This window comes from Lethenteron reissneri, chromosome 22, assembly GCF_015708825.2.
Source record: "Lethenteron reissneri isolate LAM-NWPU_2019-01 chromosome 22, ASM1570882v1, whole genome shotgun sequence".
Lineage (NCBI taxonomy): Eukaryota > Metazoa > Chordata > Hyperoartia > Petromyzontiformes > Petromyzontidae > Lethenteron > Lethenteron reissneri.
This window is the reverse complement of record NC_083800.1, coordinates 2,981,069-2,998,647: the sequence shown is the minus strand read 5'-3', so window position 1 is coordinate 2,998,647 and position 17,579 is coordinate 2,981,069. Positions and strand designations below refer to the sequence as shown.

The 17,579-nt window shown below is 44.2% G+C and overlaps 1 protein-coding gene across 4 annotated transcripts in view; it reads right to left on the bottom strand.

Annotated features, from left to right (window-relative positions):
- The window catches only part of LOC133345517 (cytosolic purine 5'-nucleotidase-like), a 47,081-nt gene extending 30,089 nt beyond the window's left edge, over nucleotides 1-16,992 (bottom strand). For 3 of the 4 annotated variants that reach the window (XR_009755448.1, XM_061556333.1, XM_061556334.1), the window contains exons 1-3: nucleotides 16,737-16,992; nucleotides 10,873-10,987; nucleotides 9,289-9,456 (exon numbers count right to left, since the gene is read on the bottom strand). Coding sequence is in view for 3 of the 4 variants with exons in the window: in XM_061556333.1 (XP_061412317.1) it covers nucleotides 9,289-9,456; nucleotides 10,873-10,967 (263 nt within the window). In the remaining variant the exon portion in view is untranslated. The remainder of the gene's footprint in view (nucleotides 1-9,288; nucleotides 9,457-10,872; nucleotides 10,988-16,736) is intronic. The other variant, XM_061556337.1, reaches the window with a different exon arrangement.
- Nucleotides 16,993-17,579: the final 587 nt, after the last annotated feature.

Below are 17,579 nucleotides of genomic sequence, written 5' to 3'. Positions count from 1 at the left end.
AGTTTGACCTGGGTCGAAGAAATTATAAAAATCAAACCCCTGAAATAAAGTACATCAACAAAGTAATTAGAAAACCGAGCAAAAAAACCAACAACCGTTTCACGTGAAAACTTGAGAAATATTTGTACAAACCTCTATAAATGCATAAAAGGTTTGTACAAATATTCACAGTTTGCTCACCGGCACCAGATGTGTCTTCATGTCTCTCTAAAACGTGCTACTTTGGCCGGAGACATATTAGGTACCAGAATGGATATCTAGATTATGGGGGTTCGCTATTGTGGCTGTGGAGCAGATAGAGACACAGCAAAAAGAAATGCATATCCGTCCGAGTAATCAAAATTACTAGTTTCCCCTATAGGGAAAATTAAACAACAAATATGAACATTTAAAAAGATAGATTATTGTTCAGCAAAGATTACATAGCCAAAGTATATATCAATCAGCTAATGTGCAGGGGCTATATCGATTATTACATTGCAAGGCCATGAGAAACAGAGACAGATTGGAGAAGCGTTCATCCACCAGCGGATAAGAGCGTGGCTGCTGCTGACGATGGGAATAAACATTAAACCTCGTTTAAAAAACAAACATGAAAGCTTCCCTCTGGCTGTGGAGGCGAAAGAGTGAGAAGGGCCAAGTCCCCACAGAGTTGTGGGTCTCTTGAAGTGATGGGACAGGAAAACAGCCACATGGAGCCATTCTCCGAATGGCCCAGCACAGCTGGAGTCTGCTTTCCCAGTGGTTGTGGAAACACAGCAATTGGAGGGGTACTGAAACGTGCCTTGCCAGACCAAATATGTTGCAGTTCCACAACCCACCAGTGAGGTTTCGACATTTTCAGCCGATACTGAACGTGCTCATTTGGTTTGGATTATAAAAAAGAAAATCGATAAAGCACTATCTAAATCACATACTATCCCAATAAGAGCAAACAATGAGCCTCAGGACATTATGTGGAATTGGTTACCGAGTAGTGAGAATCATTAACTTATGAAACATGAAAATTTGCTAAAATTGTCTGTAATGGCAAAAAAAAATGTGCACTGCACTGACCAAATGTGTTATCAATGCCTATGTATCTCGAGAACGAAGAAAATGCGTGTTATTTTGTTGAACAATTTTTTTGTCTCACAATGCCGTGGTGGTCAGCTTGCTCAGGGGTCAGGACTACTGAAATCCTGGGTTTGATTCTGGGCCCAAGAGGCAACCCATGATTAGAGCAAAAAAAAAGCATTTGGTGATACAGTATTCCATCGTTATTCACGAACTTGTTATCTAAGATTTAGCTTTTCCGCGAATCGCATCTGGAACATTACATGACTGCATCGAGAGAGAGAGAGAATGCGATGCGATAAAGTGATGAGATAAAGTGATGAGAGCGAAAGTTACGAGAAAGAGAAAGCAGAGATAGAGAACTGCTCGAAGTTTGATCAGCATCTGCAGACGTTGCGCTTACGAGATAAAACTTCTATAAGCTTTAGAAACAAGTGCAGACGTTGCCTCCATGCGCGTACAATACGCGAGCAAGTATTTCATAGCTTATTTAAGGTAATTCATTCAAAAGATAAGTTTCGTAGGCCACTATCATTATACTCGAAATTTGCTCATCACGAGCATCTCCGGGACATATCCCTCGTGAATAACAAAGGTATAATACTGTACGGAATTGGAAGTGGAACAAAACACTAATAACCAAAAACACATTCATCAATAACACCGCTTTAAAAGGAATAATATAAAATAGGTGACATTTTGGGCGATGGACCTTCTGCATAGCATGTAAATGATTAAAGCAGGTTCCCAGCTGCAATGAACTGCTGACGTTTCACTCAATAAATCTAGGTACAACGGCTGAGTGATAGTCTTTGCATGGCATTTAAGAAGTGTACCTCGAGTTTGAATGGAGTCCGAATTAATTTACTTAATTAAGCGACACCATCTTCTGGGTTCATTATCTGACAAGGTGTTATATACACTGCTAGTTGCAAGGGTTCCATCCAAATGGATTTTATTTTTCAAATCATAACATGTTGCATGTCAATCCGTGTGTATTGTTCACCCGTTGTATCTGGATTAATTGAATGATATATGATTGGGGGAGGGCAAAAAAAAAAGTCCACGGTACAAATGCTTCACCTCTTATTTGTCGACAGGCAGACCAGGCAGTGATGGTCATATTTTGAAGGGACAAACATTTGAACTGCACTCGAGCGCGCACACAAAAAAAACGCCTTCCTGGAGAACAGTTCACCAAAATACATAGCCGTTTGTAATCTGGCAATTTCACAATCAAGTGAGTGACCAGGTCAAAGGGCAAGGTTAGAGAGAGCTTCGGGAATGATGCCTACAAACCTCGACTGAAACTAGGCAGGCGTGGCAGACGGAGAATATCAGCCTCACCACGTGGCTCCTCGTGAATGAGCCAGTGTTGTGTAGGGGAGGGGGAGAGCGTACCCCCCTTAAGCAAGTACTGAACTGCCTGGACACATTGAGATGATTGGCATGTTCTGAAAATCAGAACAAACTTTTCGTACTAAACAACAATTTGGCATTCCTCCCAAAGGCGGCCAGTAAACGCGACCAAAACATGACCAAATGTACAGTTTGCAACGCGAGGCAAGCTATTTTACGCATGTAATTATACAAGACATTCACGGTGTTTAAATAGATCTTCTTCTCTCTGGCATTTTTGCCACGAGGAACCTTCTGGGTCCTCCCTTTGCACTCAATCTCATCCTGGACCATCTCCGATCCACACACAACAGTCCTGATTATCCTGGCTCACCAATGTGAACCACCTCTTTCGAGCCCTGCCTCTCCATCTCTGCCCTGGTGCTTCTATGTTCATCCACTCTCATCACCCGATGTGCTTTTCATCTACATCAAGTATATTCATGTAGGGTAACAAGTACGATTGTTATTTTAAATATAAAAACATGAATAATTAAGCACGTTTTTCAAAATAATCAAAATAGATAATGGACTGGCCATTATCAATCTACTGGTGGATGAAAACTTGTCCCCTGCCATGCCAACAATGGGAGCTTGATTGACCATACTTCACCACACTGGTTCATGTGGGTTGAAGGTAGCAGGACCGAGGATCGGTGGATATACCACTTGCCGGGAATCGAACTCAGGTGGACCAGGTTTATTGTACAGTGTGCAAACCACTGCGTTACTGTTCACACCCGTATATATTTTTTTAACCAGTGATATACGTAATAATATACCCACCAAGGGAGTGTGAAAACAACACCTATAGCATTTGCGCAAGATCGGCAAGGCTCGTGCAGACTGTCAGAAGTGCTCTTCACAGCCAATATCGTAACGTAACGCTGGTCAGAGCCATGCTACGAATACCCGAGGAGACTTGCCACCAACTCGAAATAAAACCAACAGTCCCATATTTGGTTGTTTTCTATATTTAAGCAAAGTAACTGTACGGTGACATAAGACGAGAACAAATAATCCTCAAGGGTAATCAAGTCCAAAACTTACATTTATTCATGCCTGCTGTCAATACTAAAAGATCCACAATTCCCATAACGTAGTGCTGGGTTGGTAAATCCGTGGACAACATGAGCATTGAATGTCAAGAGGCATCCATAGCAGCACCCGACTCTCAAACGTTAATGTTAAAAAATACGGCTTGCTGACAGGACGCCAGGTTTGTCTTACCGACCTCCAACATTGCAAGCCAACGGTGAGCGACAATTTGGCATGGCAATAGAGCGTGGGGGGGGGGCTCACAAACTGCACAACAAATCGAATTGCAGTCCACGCGCCTGCTAAGGTTCCTACAATAAAAAAAATTAATGGAGAGTTGCCACTGTGATGTGAGATTTTTTCTCTCACTTTCCTCTTACCCCCCCCCCCCCCCCAAAATGCATTATCATTCACCGTCCATGGAAATCGTGCGGAGGCCGATGTTGTTCCAACACAGTTGGGATTCTGTGCACGGCATTGCATGTGCTTGGGTTTCATGGTCAGTAATAGAACAGGCATTTTTTTTTATGCAGTAATCCAAGGAAGGCTATGATAAAAGATAAACAGAGGCCACTGGGCCAATGAACGGGTGGCTAAAAAAATATCTTAGCGTCACCATGGCAGCTATGGCGCAAAACAATTCTGATCATAGTTCTTGAAAATAATTTTAGCACCTATAAATTACTGTGGACTCTGGGATACATTTCGCAGCCAAATTATAGAGTGCACACACAATACATGGTATAAATACATAGCATAGATGCAATGTTTTTAAGAATGATGGTAAAAAATTTAAAATGCCATGGAAAACGAGTCACTCCTTCCTATGCATTTACAGATGTAACAGAAGACTACAATCACTGTAGGAAAAAGCATGCAATACATGCCCAAATTAGCCCCAACACCCAACGCCAATCAATGAAGAATGATTTTAAAGCAGTTCCATTGCGGGCACAATTCAAGTTGATCGTGTCACGCATCCCTTCACGGGCTGCATTTGTCTAAATACACCGCAAACCAGAGAGCTGCCCTTCTGCTGACAAACATGCTGATGACATCTCCAAAACCTAATGTAACAAAAATGTCTAGATGAATCAGGCGATTACAAGCAAAATATATTTATATATATATAAAAGACCTCGACGAACAGAAACGAGCAATCATTGTTTACATCCGCACCTCCGACTAGCACGGTTGGGTACGTATGGTGAAAAAGAAGTCCAACATACAAAGTTACATAATTAATCATGTAAGTGATGTCAAGCTGTATGGATTTGATCCGAAGTTAGCCGAAAACAGCCACCAATACATTCTGGCTCCTAAACGTTCACGGTGCAGCAGATGCTGGAATATATCAACGATCTGGGCTGTGGGGTTCAAACCATGAAACTAGAGCAAAGAAGGCCATCGCACCCTTCCCCTCCCACAGCAGTGTCGCTGTTTACGGCTGCAGTCAACCCTGAGAACGATGGCGCTCCAAAACGAAATGGCGCAGAACCCTGGCTCACACGATGACCCAGCCCCCACCCCCCCCCCCCCCCCCGTGGGCTCGCTGCCCTGAGCCAAGTACCACACAAAACCTCGGTGAAGGGCACACACATTACAACCGCTACTCCAGAGAGGACTCCTGCTCCCCGCCAATGGAAAGTATTCTGTCACATTGCTGGCATAATGAAGCTTGAACGTTTCAGGGTGCCTGGTCACTAAATCTGCGTGTTGGCGGTTGTCGTCAAGTACAACCACAAACAGTCCTTCTTTCAGTGGTAAAGAGGCCATTAAAATTAACACTTGGCGACAGATCGTACTATGCTGAATTCAAATAGCATTTTAAATAGTTTGGGGATGAGGCGGCCATCAGTTTGTAATAAAAGTTATTTCCCACTGACATAGGACCTCCAAGTAAACCATTTTTATGCAGCTAATGTTGTGCTGCATTCAGATTTACATACACATCTAGAACACACAAATGAGTGTGGCCATGCTTGCTTTTTGCAGCGGCTAATTACATTCCAGTAATATCACAAGCGTCAGACACACAACTATGTCATCAACATTTGTATGTGCACTACCACTGTATTTATTTCTCACCAAGGTGCACAATGTAATTTCCTCCATATAGGATTAAAATTTACGTGACTACACCTAACAAACGTATTCCAGCATTTTATGGTAGAGCGAACAATTGGATAAAGGTGCCTATTGTGTTTGGATTACGGAAAAAAACTCCAAGCTATTTAGCTTTCATACTTTGATTAATAATTTATTGGTAAATATATATCTAAATATCCATGAATAATTACCACTTCTTAATTAACACATCCTACCATGAAAAGTTATTGTTTTGGCAGTACTTGCTACTTAATGGGTCCTAACATCACTTGGGAGATACACATGATGAAATATGGTTGCAAATGAACCAATTAGTTACACACAGCACATTGCCAAATCGCGTGAGCTCATCAAGAAACAAGGACAGCAAATTCAATCTTGCACAGCCAGTCTCAAAACATATTATTCCATTATTTACCACCCACAGAATGTGCACTATGTCACCACAGAAGTCTCACGCCATTGTCCGCAGAAGTGCCCGAGCCACTCTGGCACGTGTGTGTGCCATGCCCATCACTGTCCGTATTCATTACAAACGCCTCCAACTTTCACATGGCATTCAGCATTGGAAAATTCTTTTTTTTACTTGACCAGTGTAAAGTTATTTTAAAATGAACATGATCAGTGCAGAATGTTTCCCATACTGTTTCCTACCAAATTCTGTTAAGTCATGCACGAATCATTTTAAGCTTTTAAATACGACTCCACCGTGGCGGCTTGTCCAGTCAGGATAATCCACAAGGTCCAATTAGGTGGTCAGGAGTTTTAAATCTATCTGTGCGGAGCGTTGAGTGCTATCCCCTTGTGTGTATGGAGTTTTCTCCTGGTACCTCAGTATCCACCCATGTGCCAAACACTCATTAATGAAATTGGCAAACATCCAAATGCAGGACCCGCCTTAAAGTTCTGCGACTCGTGAGCCCTTTCCTGAATAAATGGGCATTCCATTAGTCTAAGTTAGTGACATCACTCCGTATATAATTGACAGCTCATGTTTTACGGCACCCAAAGTAGAACACACGCAATTACTACGATGCGCACGGTTGGCTACGTACGGTGCGAAATAAGTTCAACATACACGTACATACATTGCATTCTAAGACATTCCATCATTAAAATGTACAAAGGGGAACCGGGATGTAATGAAACTACAACAAACATTAAGTCACAGTCGGGGTATACAAACCTGTTGGAATGTAACTTTAAAAAAGACATGTTTCCGTCACAGAAACATGTATTTCTTTGACTGACACAGTAGCCAATTGAATGACTTAACATTGAGCTGAATTCATTGTTTCATCACACTGCATCACAAGCCTAGATTTTGGTGCATTAATATCTCCTGAGGCTCAACATAAGCCCATGCCCAAGCTGGTTTTCCAGCAAGCACAGCCTTGCCCTACAGATTTCATGAAAATCCGCACGTAATTAATCACAGCAGAGACACGAGATGCCTGCAACTTTCAGCACCTGGAGGGAAGCCAGCTGTTTTGTGTGCAGCGAAACCAAATCCAGCAAAGCCCGGCTTTGGACTTCAGACTTGCAGAATTTCTAATGGGGGGCTGTACTGTCATGCCGAAAAGAGATTCTAACATTTTCAATAAAGTGACAGGAATAAATGTTTGAATGTAGAGCTCGTTTATTTACTGTACGAAAACACTGAGGATCCTACCGAGAGGTCAGCACGATGGACTTGCAATCTGGACGTCGTCAATTTGCATCCACCCAGCAGTACAAATAGGTACATCACCGTGAGTCTATCTGAAGGTCGCGTGTGGCGGGGTAAAGTGTGGATACTCCACCTCTTCCAAGATGCCTGGCCGGCGTGGAAGAGTAGGCCAAATACCACCTCCAGGGGCACTCTCTCTACAGCTTCCTCTATTGTAGTACGGAGTTAGACTGATGGCCTTAATCTAAGAAGTCTTGTGGTTGTTGTTGTTTGACTTGCATCCCACTGGGATTTTTGCACACAGCGTTGGTGTACGGTGCTTTTTCTGTAATATTTTGCTGTCTTTTCTTGGATTTTCTGTTTGTACATAGTCACTTTAAGATGTTTTCTTGTTCATGTTTTAGTTTTTATTTGTTGCGGTTGCACCCGATTCAAGAGGCGAATGGCTCACAGGGCTATACCTAATAAATGAACTTGAACTATTGGAGGCCTTTCTGTAAGCGGCAGTGGAAGCAAGTTATTTCAGGGCTGCACCATTACCTGGGGCTTTTGCATGCGCACTATGCCACTGTACAGCTTGTGCTGCGATCCAGCCCGAGAAAACACGTAGGGACTCTTGAAAGCAAGTGATACCGGAGTCAACGTGAAATGGGGTACGACCCATCGTGTGCCAAAATGCCCTCCTTATGACGTACGTGTAATGGGCGGAGCGTTCAAAACTTGAAATCGCACAATTAAGATGCTAGGCATCTGTGCAACAAATCTCTTCATAACATGACCAATAGCTAATAAACAAATGTTAAATTCCCTGGAACAAAGGGTGCTCTTTTACACATCTAAAAACAGATTATCTGGTCATATTATCCGAAACCTAAGACTACGGCACCACTGAGTTGACAACAGCTGCATGGGGCTCAAAAGAAATATTCAGAGCGCTCGTGTGCTCCTCCGCACAAGCATTAGTGGATTTGTAGGAAAGCTGATGTCACCTCGAAAATCGAGAGGATGCACGATCAAAAACTATTAATAGAACGGCTGATACCGTAAAGATCAGATACATCCGACTCTTCCAGACGTGCACGCACACAAGGCCCTCTCTCTCTCTCCCATTTTGGTCCTCTTTTGCACGTCTCCTATTCCAGTTCGGTGGAGGGGAAAACACTGTTCATATCGAATTCCCTTCCAATGATATGGAATCAACGATTTGTGTTTAGTTTGCTGTCCTTCCCCCCCCCCCATCCGCACCTCCGATTAGCACAGTTGGCTACGTACGGTGCGAAAGAAGTACACATGATAACAATACATGTAAATCCTTTGTCAATTCGCTGCTTGCTGGAAGCCTCCCCCGCGCTGTGCAAGTCACGAGGGTTATTTGACCACACTTCAACAGGGCGAGATGGTGAAACCACATTGTGGCATATAAAAATGTACTCGGTGATGGCTTTGTGGATTGTGAGTCATAAATAATAAAGCAACACACAAAAACCGGTTTAACTACCAGAACATAGAGACAAGGTGAAGTCCATAAAATACTCCGAGCCATTTGGACAATTCCCAGCAGCATTTGTTTACACAGGCAAACTGTAGACCGAACTTGACTTTCTGAGTCTCATCTGCAAGCTGCATCTTGTTAAACAATTGCCACTAGATTACCTAGAGCTATTGGCAGTAGCCTTCCACATACACCAGGATGCCCAGTCATCACAGTCGAGTAAAAATACACAAATGTACTCAACCCAATAGAATAGTATGTGTGCAGTCATAAACAGATATTTTTTTTCTTAATGCAGAATAGATTATGTAACCAGGCGACTCAGAAATCAAGATTGCCAAGCTGGCACTGCTGAGATTCTTGGGGTTGATTCCGGGATCTCTAGGGAAGCGAGTTGGTGGTCTATGCTCAGTCCCCAACGACTGCACACAAACAACCATCGCATTAAACTTGGCTCTGCAATTAATTTGGATGAAATCCACGGCTGAGAACTTAAAAATACGAGTTTTTTATTTGACTATCATACTTAGTAGCAGGGCAGGCAGGAAATTGTAGATCAGAGGTAACGTGAAGAAGCGATTTCAAAAGTGCCCCCGTCACATCTGCATCCATGGACCGTTGTCTAACATGGTGGGTTGCACCGCTCTGAGTGAGTTCCGAATGGATTCTTCGTCTAATGACATGACGCCGATGGCTGAATTGGGGTGAAATTAGGAAGACAAAAAAAAAGCATGCAACTATGAAAACACTGTTCAGTGCTAAAAGATGCTCAACCACTAGGCAACTAAAATCCAAAGAGTTCACTCTGCAGCCAGCATTCCAAGTGTTTTAACGGCTCGTTGCAGAATTCCTTACCGCAGCTATGCGACACAGGGTGAGAAGGCGACTGCTATCCTGATGCGTTTAAAAAGAAAACACAACTCTCTTCATGACCTGCATTCCTGTCGAGTTTCTCCGAGCGAAAACCGTGAGCAATACTGCAAATGAACCATAAACACACCATTTTTCTCTTCCATTCTCGTGGCATCAACTGACCCTTGTTAGCCAAACACATGTGTGACCCCCTGACCACGTGAAAAACAAAGGCTCCGGTTGAGCCTGGACAGATTTAGTCACGTACACATTCACGCCGGCTTCACGCTGAAAATCGCTCGGTGAAGCCGGGGTCTAACGTTTAAACTAATATGCTTCAAACTACGTTGGCATGACTTTAGAAGTGCTGCTCCAACAAGTACAGTGATTGTGCCTCTTCAATGTTTATTTACATGAACAATATTAGCAGAAGCTGATATTAAACATGTGAATGCAACCTCAGCTTTTTTTGTAATTTACTTAAGATTAAATTACATTCTTATTGCAATTATATAAAATTGCTACACGGCCTAACACACAAACAAATATAGATCATTGTACTGGCTCAGAAAACCTAGTGGTTTTAACATTCTATGCATGTTTTTGTCTTGGAATTCGCATCAATCGTTAACGACATGTACATCTGTCAACGTGTTTCTGGAGGTTGTGCATCGAGATATACACACCGCAAAGATGATTATGACGAAGGTGATACATTGTAAATTAAAACACCACCATACATTGACTGTTTTAAGCTTTAATCACACCAAGCATTAATTGTACGAGTTTTAAAACCAGGTGCGGCGTACATTCACTTGGGTTGCGTTCGTATGGAGGTTCACAGGGCGAGAGGTCTAAGTAGAACAACCCAGAAGGGTCAAAAGATGTGTGTTAAGCAGATTGTCAGAGGTAAAAGTGATATTAAGGAAGTTCTGGAAGGATGTTGGGAAAGAGGCCAAGAGGCACAAAAATAAAGCTGCTTGATGACAAGTGTGTATGTTGAACTTCTTTCGCACCGTACGTAGCCAACCGTGCTAATTGGAGGTGCAGCGGGGGGGGGGGGGGGAACTAACTGAACACAAAAAGCACTTCTCGCTATGTGAGATACAGTCTTAAAGGAAAGGGGTTCATACCATGAAATGAAGAACAAAGCGCAATATCGGACAGGATGAAGCTTCAGCCACAGACCTGCCATTAGCAGAGGACCAGACAAGGAGAGCTCCTGGGTTTGCGGATATGCAATTACACCATGCCGTACCTGTGATTTGCCTCTCGCCGATACTTTTTAATGTTGGCAGCGTCGATGCTGTGCGAGAAATCTGGCAGGTTCATCTTCTCGTTGCACGTAGACATGTTTTTCAGCAGTTCTTTATCTGTTAATTGAAATTGCAAACAGGGGGAGCACAGCGATTTTGCTTGCGTGAATCAACTGAACAAGCAATGTAATGAGACCAATACAGTACAGCGCCGGCCTTTGACATATTTAAACATCATGAACATTTATTGTGTAATCCTGAGTTATGCAACATCGTACTCCCATTGTTTAATATAGAGGAAAGACTTCTGCTGTTTGTGAGACTCCACGTTCAGCCACGCGAGTGGTTTATTTTGAAATTGCATCCATGCCTTGAAACGCCAGATAAAGAGCAAGCCGAAGCCCAGGAACTCATGTATCCATTTGGAGGGCATACGCTGCTTTCCGGCAGAAAATGTTCCACGACACGAGCTTCAAAAGCAGGGCCCACTGTGCCCTTAGAGTGCCACAATCACGTGTTCATAATTTACAACGCGATTTCCCCCCCCTGTAATGTCCCGCAAGCTGGTGCCGTTTTAATTAGTCAGCTACCATCCATTACACCACAGTCCAGTACTTTCACTTCAAAAAGCACCTATTCAACAATACTGCCTCGATGGTTATAAAGGGTAGGGTGGGGGGAAGCAATTAAAGCAACCATGACAGGTGTTGTTTTTCATGCAGGTGCAGATGTCCCCACAATATTGTGAAATTTTGGTAGGACAGTATGTCATTAAGATTTAAGTCTTTTTTTCACCCTTCACTGTATGGAAAACACATCCATACACATGATGAAATGTTTTTGGTTGAAAATGTATATTCAATTTTTATCCCATTTAAGATGTCAATTGGTATACATACAACATTGTGAATATCCGTTTAGTGGCTAACAATATAGAACTAAGACCAATGCAACACAATCATAATCTAATACGCGGGGGTCTGAGTGTTCAGTGCACCCCTATGTATACACAAAACCCTAACTATACGAGCACATTCCCTCTGCAATATTAAAAGATTAAGTCCAGCATGCAAACTGTACAGACCCACTGCAATCGCTTTGCACACACCAAAATTAAAAGCAAGCAGATTTCACTGCAAAGAACTCATGAGATATTGATTTCGCCATATGGACTTGGCAGTCATTGGTGCTGAATGTGCCACCAACCAGAGAGCCCATGATACGTGTTGGGCAGTCAACAGCTTCGTCCAGAAAAACAAAGTACGGCACAAAACTGTTCTCAAGATGGACTCAATTTTACGGCACATTTTAATTGTATTTAAAAAATAAGCCTAACGTAACCACAACCTGTGATGTTTTCACGTTTTGTAAAAGCCCGTCTTGTCACACCCAAATTATATTTTAAAATGTGCTCGTCATTCGTATTACCCTAGGCTGCACTACGTACTTGAAAAAGGTGCATTACTGGATGAGCACACGTTAAATTCCCCACCCGATAGCACAAAGCCGCCTGCTTTCCAAAATACACGAGACAGTGGACTTCAGAAGAACCTAAAAATGAAAACGAGTATACAAATGAAAAATATGTGTCAAGGTATGGCACATTTTACTGATACGGCTTACATGAAAAACTTTGAAAACAACACTAATAAAATGCACATTACATAATTTGTTTTAACAGTAGAGCTTTCCATCTATAGGTTTTATTATGATTTGTTTACGACAACTGCCAACCTACACATCCACAGATAGAGACCTATGTTGCACGTCCCTCTGGAATGATGACCTCACACTTGGGCTCCCGGGGAGGGCAGAGTCCACTGTTAAACCCGGCAGCAGACGTCGTGCAGAAAACATGCCCAGCAGGCAGGGTTTGGTATTCCGTTATTGCACACGACGCTGACAACTATTTTCCATGACCAGACCCACCAATGCCCTGTAATTAACTTTTAAAGCTGCATTACCATCCACTTCCAAGTACGTATTTAACTTTTACCAATACTAGGTAATCGCTCATTCCAGGTCATTCCAGGTCATTCCATGTCCACACCCAATAATGTTTACAGGTGCACATGTGAATCCACTCGTGGACGAGGGCCTCTCCACACCATGCAGGCCGTAGGGGTTATTTTGACCTTAATATAACCACGCTAGTGAGTGTGGGTTGGTGAAGGCTGGGAGCATAGAAGTGCAATTCAAAAATGGATTTTGCTGCATGCCATCTGGTGCTCATCACATAGCCGCAAAGTCCAAAACAATATATTGTGCATGGTCACCTATCTCAATGCTATTCAGGTCTAAAACGACTAAGCTTTCAAGATCTAATGAGATTCACACTCAACAGCGTATTCAGGTGTTTAAATGTGCACGTACAAATACCATCACAGGGTGTACAAATGTCAATATGACATTTCACATCAAACATTTACATCAGAGGATTATAAAGGATTAAGTGTTGTTTTGGGAAAGACAAAAAACATTGTCAGAATTCTAAATAACTAATCAATGTATCACCTTCATATATATGTCCCTCCACATAACAAATAAAAGCATTTTTTTAATTTCCTGTAAACCAGAAGACCTTTTGTCATATTATTTGTATTTATATATTGTCCACAAAGAAGCTAATTATTATTTTGTGAGGTTATGGAATCTAAACATTTACCCTGAGAATGCGAATAATTAAGGCATGTTTGTGCCATGAGGGGCACGTTATTTAGTTAAATCTTTGTTTCGTTATTTAGTTCGAGTCTATAGATATTTTGAAGGTTTGTTATTGGCACCGTGGGTTTGGTATGAACCCCATGATCTGGGTTTGTTTCTTGACCACAGCTAACATCAGCTTAACACATAGGCTTTCGCGACCAATATTATTCATAATAAACGTTTTTGGGTTAGATCGCGTTATTTTCTGCACTTTCTGAAAGGGTCCCAGTGCTCCCCAATTCAATAGACCCAAAATAAAAAGCGCAGTGGAGTACGATCAACTACCCCCCTGGCCGACATGGCGTGGGGAGGTCTTCATCCAGCTGCAGATTGACAAAGGACTTTGACAAATTGTCCCATTCCTTGCAACAGCTTCTTTACATCCACGTTGTCTTCTTTATAAATGAAGCACATTTTCACCATTGTCTAATAATTAAATGTTCCACAGCTTTACTGGGAAGAATTGGGAGATAAAACCACTGAATCAGTAACATGTGGCTCAGAGACAAGAGACACACACTGACCACGATGAAACTAATAATTATTGAATGCGATTAAGAATTAACCAGATGGAGTTTGGATGACATGGGAAACATGCAGGCTGTGCTAAATACCATTATTAATTCCACCTCAATCACATGGCAATATCATAATCTTTCCCAAGAGCTGTCACACCGGTTCCAAAACCACAAGTGGTTTCCACCTGAACACTTATTCAGCAGATGCCACACTTGATGTGTCCATCTATGACAGCCCAGTGCACTATGACCCCACTCAAAGATAACTAGGGTTTATCACGTCGAAATGCCTGACCTTCTCAAGCCTCACGTAAAACAGACCTGTGAAATTAGCAAATCAAGAATCGCCCTGGGACCGAAACGGCCACGAAAGACCTGGGGAGCCTCAGCTTTTTCGTCGTCGTCTCTCCGGTCCAACCTATAGAGTCTTTTCCCAATATTCTGCACAGGCGACCGCTTCTGGTGTTGGTATTGCCAAATCTTGAGGAGTGCATTGTGGTGCCGCAGGGCATCTCAGGAGGTGACTCATGGTTTGCTTCGCCTAACAAGCACATTGTTCGGTTGTGCAGACGCCACATGATGTCATGAGAGTTGCATCTGCCGAAACCCACTCTGTTTAGGCTTCAACATGTGAGCCATTTGGAATTGGAGCCAGATGCGAGCGCCTCACTGGGGATGATTCCTCGCCGGCTTCATTCAGCAGCCTCAGCTAATGTACTGCGAACCACCACCTTAAAACTGACCTACTCAGTGGCCAGAGTATTGTCTTCAAAGCCTGGCCCAGGATTTTGTATACAAAACTGCTAGATGCACAATGAAATACCGCAATGCGCAACCATAACCAGAACACATCATAAAACCGGAATCCTCTGCCGTCCTGTTCTGTCAAACATTCTGCCACCAAATATCCTCAAAAACATACAAACTGCAAGGGGCGTTTTACACGTGTTCTTGTCAACGACAACCATCAACCGAGGCTCTAACAATGTACCTCGCTGCCGACGCAAGTCCCGATCTCCCGTCTGGGATTGCACACTGTCAACATCCTTTAATCTCACCCAGATCCATGGAGAATGCAGGCTAACAGAGAGGAACAATGCGGAGATCCAGAATAAACACCTAATTTTAAACCCAAACATCGCATACACCTCGTTTTCTGACATTCTTAGACACTGGTGTGACCATCAACAGCATCGCAACATCAACACGCATCTCCTTAAAATGGAATATTAAAGACGAGTCACGATGCGACTGTGGCCTTGCAACCCAAACCATGGTCCATATAGAAAAACACAAGTCTGCGCTCCGTCATTGGAGGAAGAGTAAAACTAAACAAACTCTCCCCTGAAGCCCTCTCGTGGAGGAGACCTCGACATTGGGGCATTTAGCTCATGAACATATTGCCATTTTCGATAAATAGAAGAGCGATATCGGAACCAGCCTTGGGCCCCAGCTTCCTTAGCCAACCAACACTGATGTTGTGTGGCGTCCTTCATCCAAAAAAACCGAGTTTTTCATATTTTTCCAGGCTTCACCTTGGCTTATGTTACACTTGCTATTTATTACAAGTGTAACACGTTCGTTCATAACATCGTGGCCTTAAAAGAATAACATATAACTGCTGACGTATCGGACAATGGTCCCTTGTAAAATAACTCTTATCGCAACCTGATTATCACCTGGTAACGTACGCGTATCGTGTTTGCGCTCACACGCCCCATACCATAAAGTTATATAGAGACCTTCCAACTACTCCATGGGCCATTCTTGGCGTGCGTTCGTGACGAGGCTAAAGGCAACTGTGCAATTCGTGTGGCTCTGTTGTTACCGCCCTGATCAAAAGTCTAAGACCTCTTTCGTTATCGTTCGGCAATTGTGTTTTGAGACGCAGTCAGACTGACAGCGCCCTGCGATTGTTGCCTTAAGGCTCATAGCAGTCGGACTCTGCTTCTGGACTTTGCTGTAAGGTTGTTAAGACTCGCCCGAATGCCGACTCGCTGTGTACAGGGCCTGAGGGGGGGGGGGGGGTGAGTTGTGAAGGTCTCGATCGTTTTTTAAAAGTCAACAACAACAACAATGTTCACGTGCCAATGTCAGGGGGCCTTGGGGGCCCAACTACACAGAACTCGACGGGACCCAGCAGGCCCGTGCACATGGCATCGGCGTCTCCAGCCTACTCTTAAAGCTGACACATCATTCGAGCTTGCGTTTCGCTGTAACGTGAGGTAGTTTGTTTGTTTTTAATCGGTAACAATTAACCACAGTCACCAGAATCTGCGTGACGAGACGACCTCCAGATTTGAATCATCACGCACAAAGTCTCCCCCCACCCACCCTACATCATAAAGATACCGCGATTACATTTCACAACACGGACGCGCGCCCGCCGCGTTCCATTGGCTGCGCGACTCACCACGTGACGCCCCCCAGCCAACGAGAAGCGCAACAACCAGACGAGGTCGCCTATGCGGGCTGCGAAATCTAAAGCCGACCGTTAAAACAAAATGACCCCAACGCGCGCGCTTTTGCGAGCGACAGAGGCGCAGATCGACGACGGCGGCGGCGGCAGCGAGGAGAAGCCGCGGCTTCGTTGCCCTCGACGACAAGTTAAACAACAAAACAACACCGCGCGTCCCGCTCACCGCTCGACGCCGAGTCCTGTCCCCCTTATGAGGAGCCGTCAGTTGCACGGCTTCTTTTTGGCAGTTCCGCTCGGGGTTTGTCGGGGCAGTGGCGGTGAGGGGGGCAGTGGTGGCGGCGGCGGCGGCGTCGTCGTTGGGAAACAAAGAAACCCTCGTGGAGAAATCGAGAACGCCGCGGAACGATGTTTACGGCGAACCGGTTGCGCAGGGATGGCGTCACTCTGCGTTTTGGTGGCGCGTTGACGTTTGACGTTGGGGGGGGGGGGGTTGTGGAGCAGTGACGTCACTTGTCGTCTGACGGTGACGTCACTGCGTCACTTCGTGTTTTGTGGAGCGTTGTCGACGCTGGGGGCTTGTGGAGCAGTGACGTCACTTGTCGTCTGGCGGTGACGTCACTGCGTCACTTCGTGTTTTGTGGAGCGTTGTCGACGCTGGTGGCTTGTGGAGCAGTGACGTCACTTGTCGTCTGACGGTGACGTCACTGCGTCACTTCGTGTTTTGTGGAGCGTTGTCGACGCTGGGGGCTTGTGGAGCAGTGACGTCACTTGTCGTCTGGCGGTGACGTCACTGCGCCACTTCGTGTTTTGTGGAGCGTTGTCGACGCTGGGGGCTTGTGGAGCAGTGACGTCACTTGTCGTCTGGCGGTGACGTCACTGCGTCACTTCGTGTTTTGTGGAGCGTTGTCGACGCTGGGGGCTTGTGGAGCAGTGACGTCACTTGTCGTCTGGCGGTGACGTCACTGCGTCACTTCGTGTTTTGTGGAGCGTTGTCGACGCTGGGGGCTTGTGGAGCAGTGACGTCACTGCACTAGTTTGGAGACGAGTGGCGCGTCTCTCGCGCGTG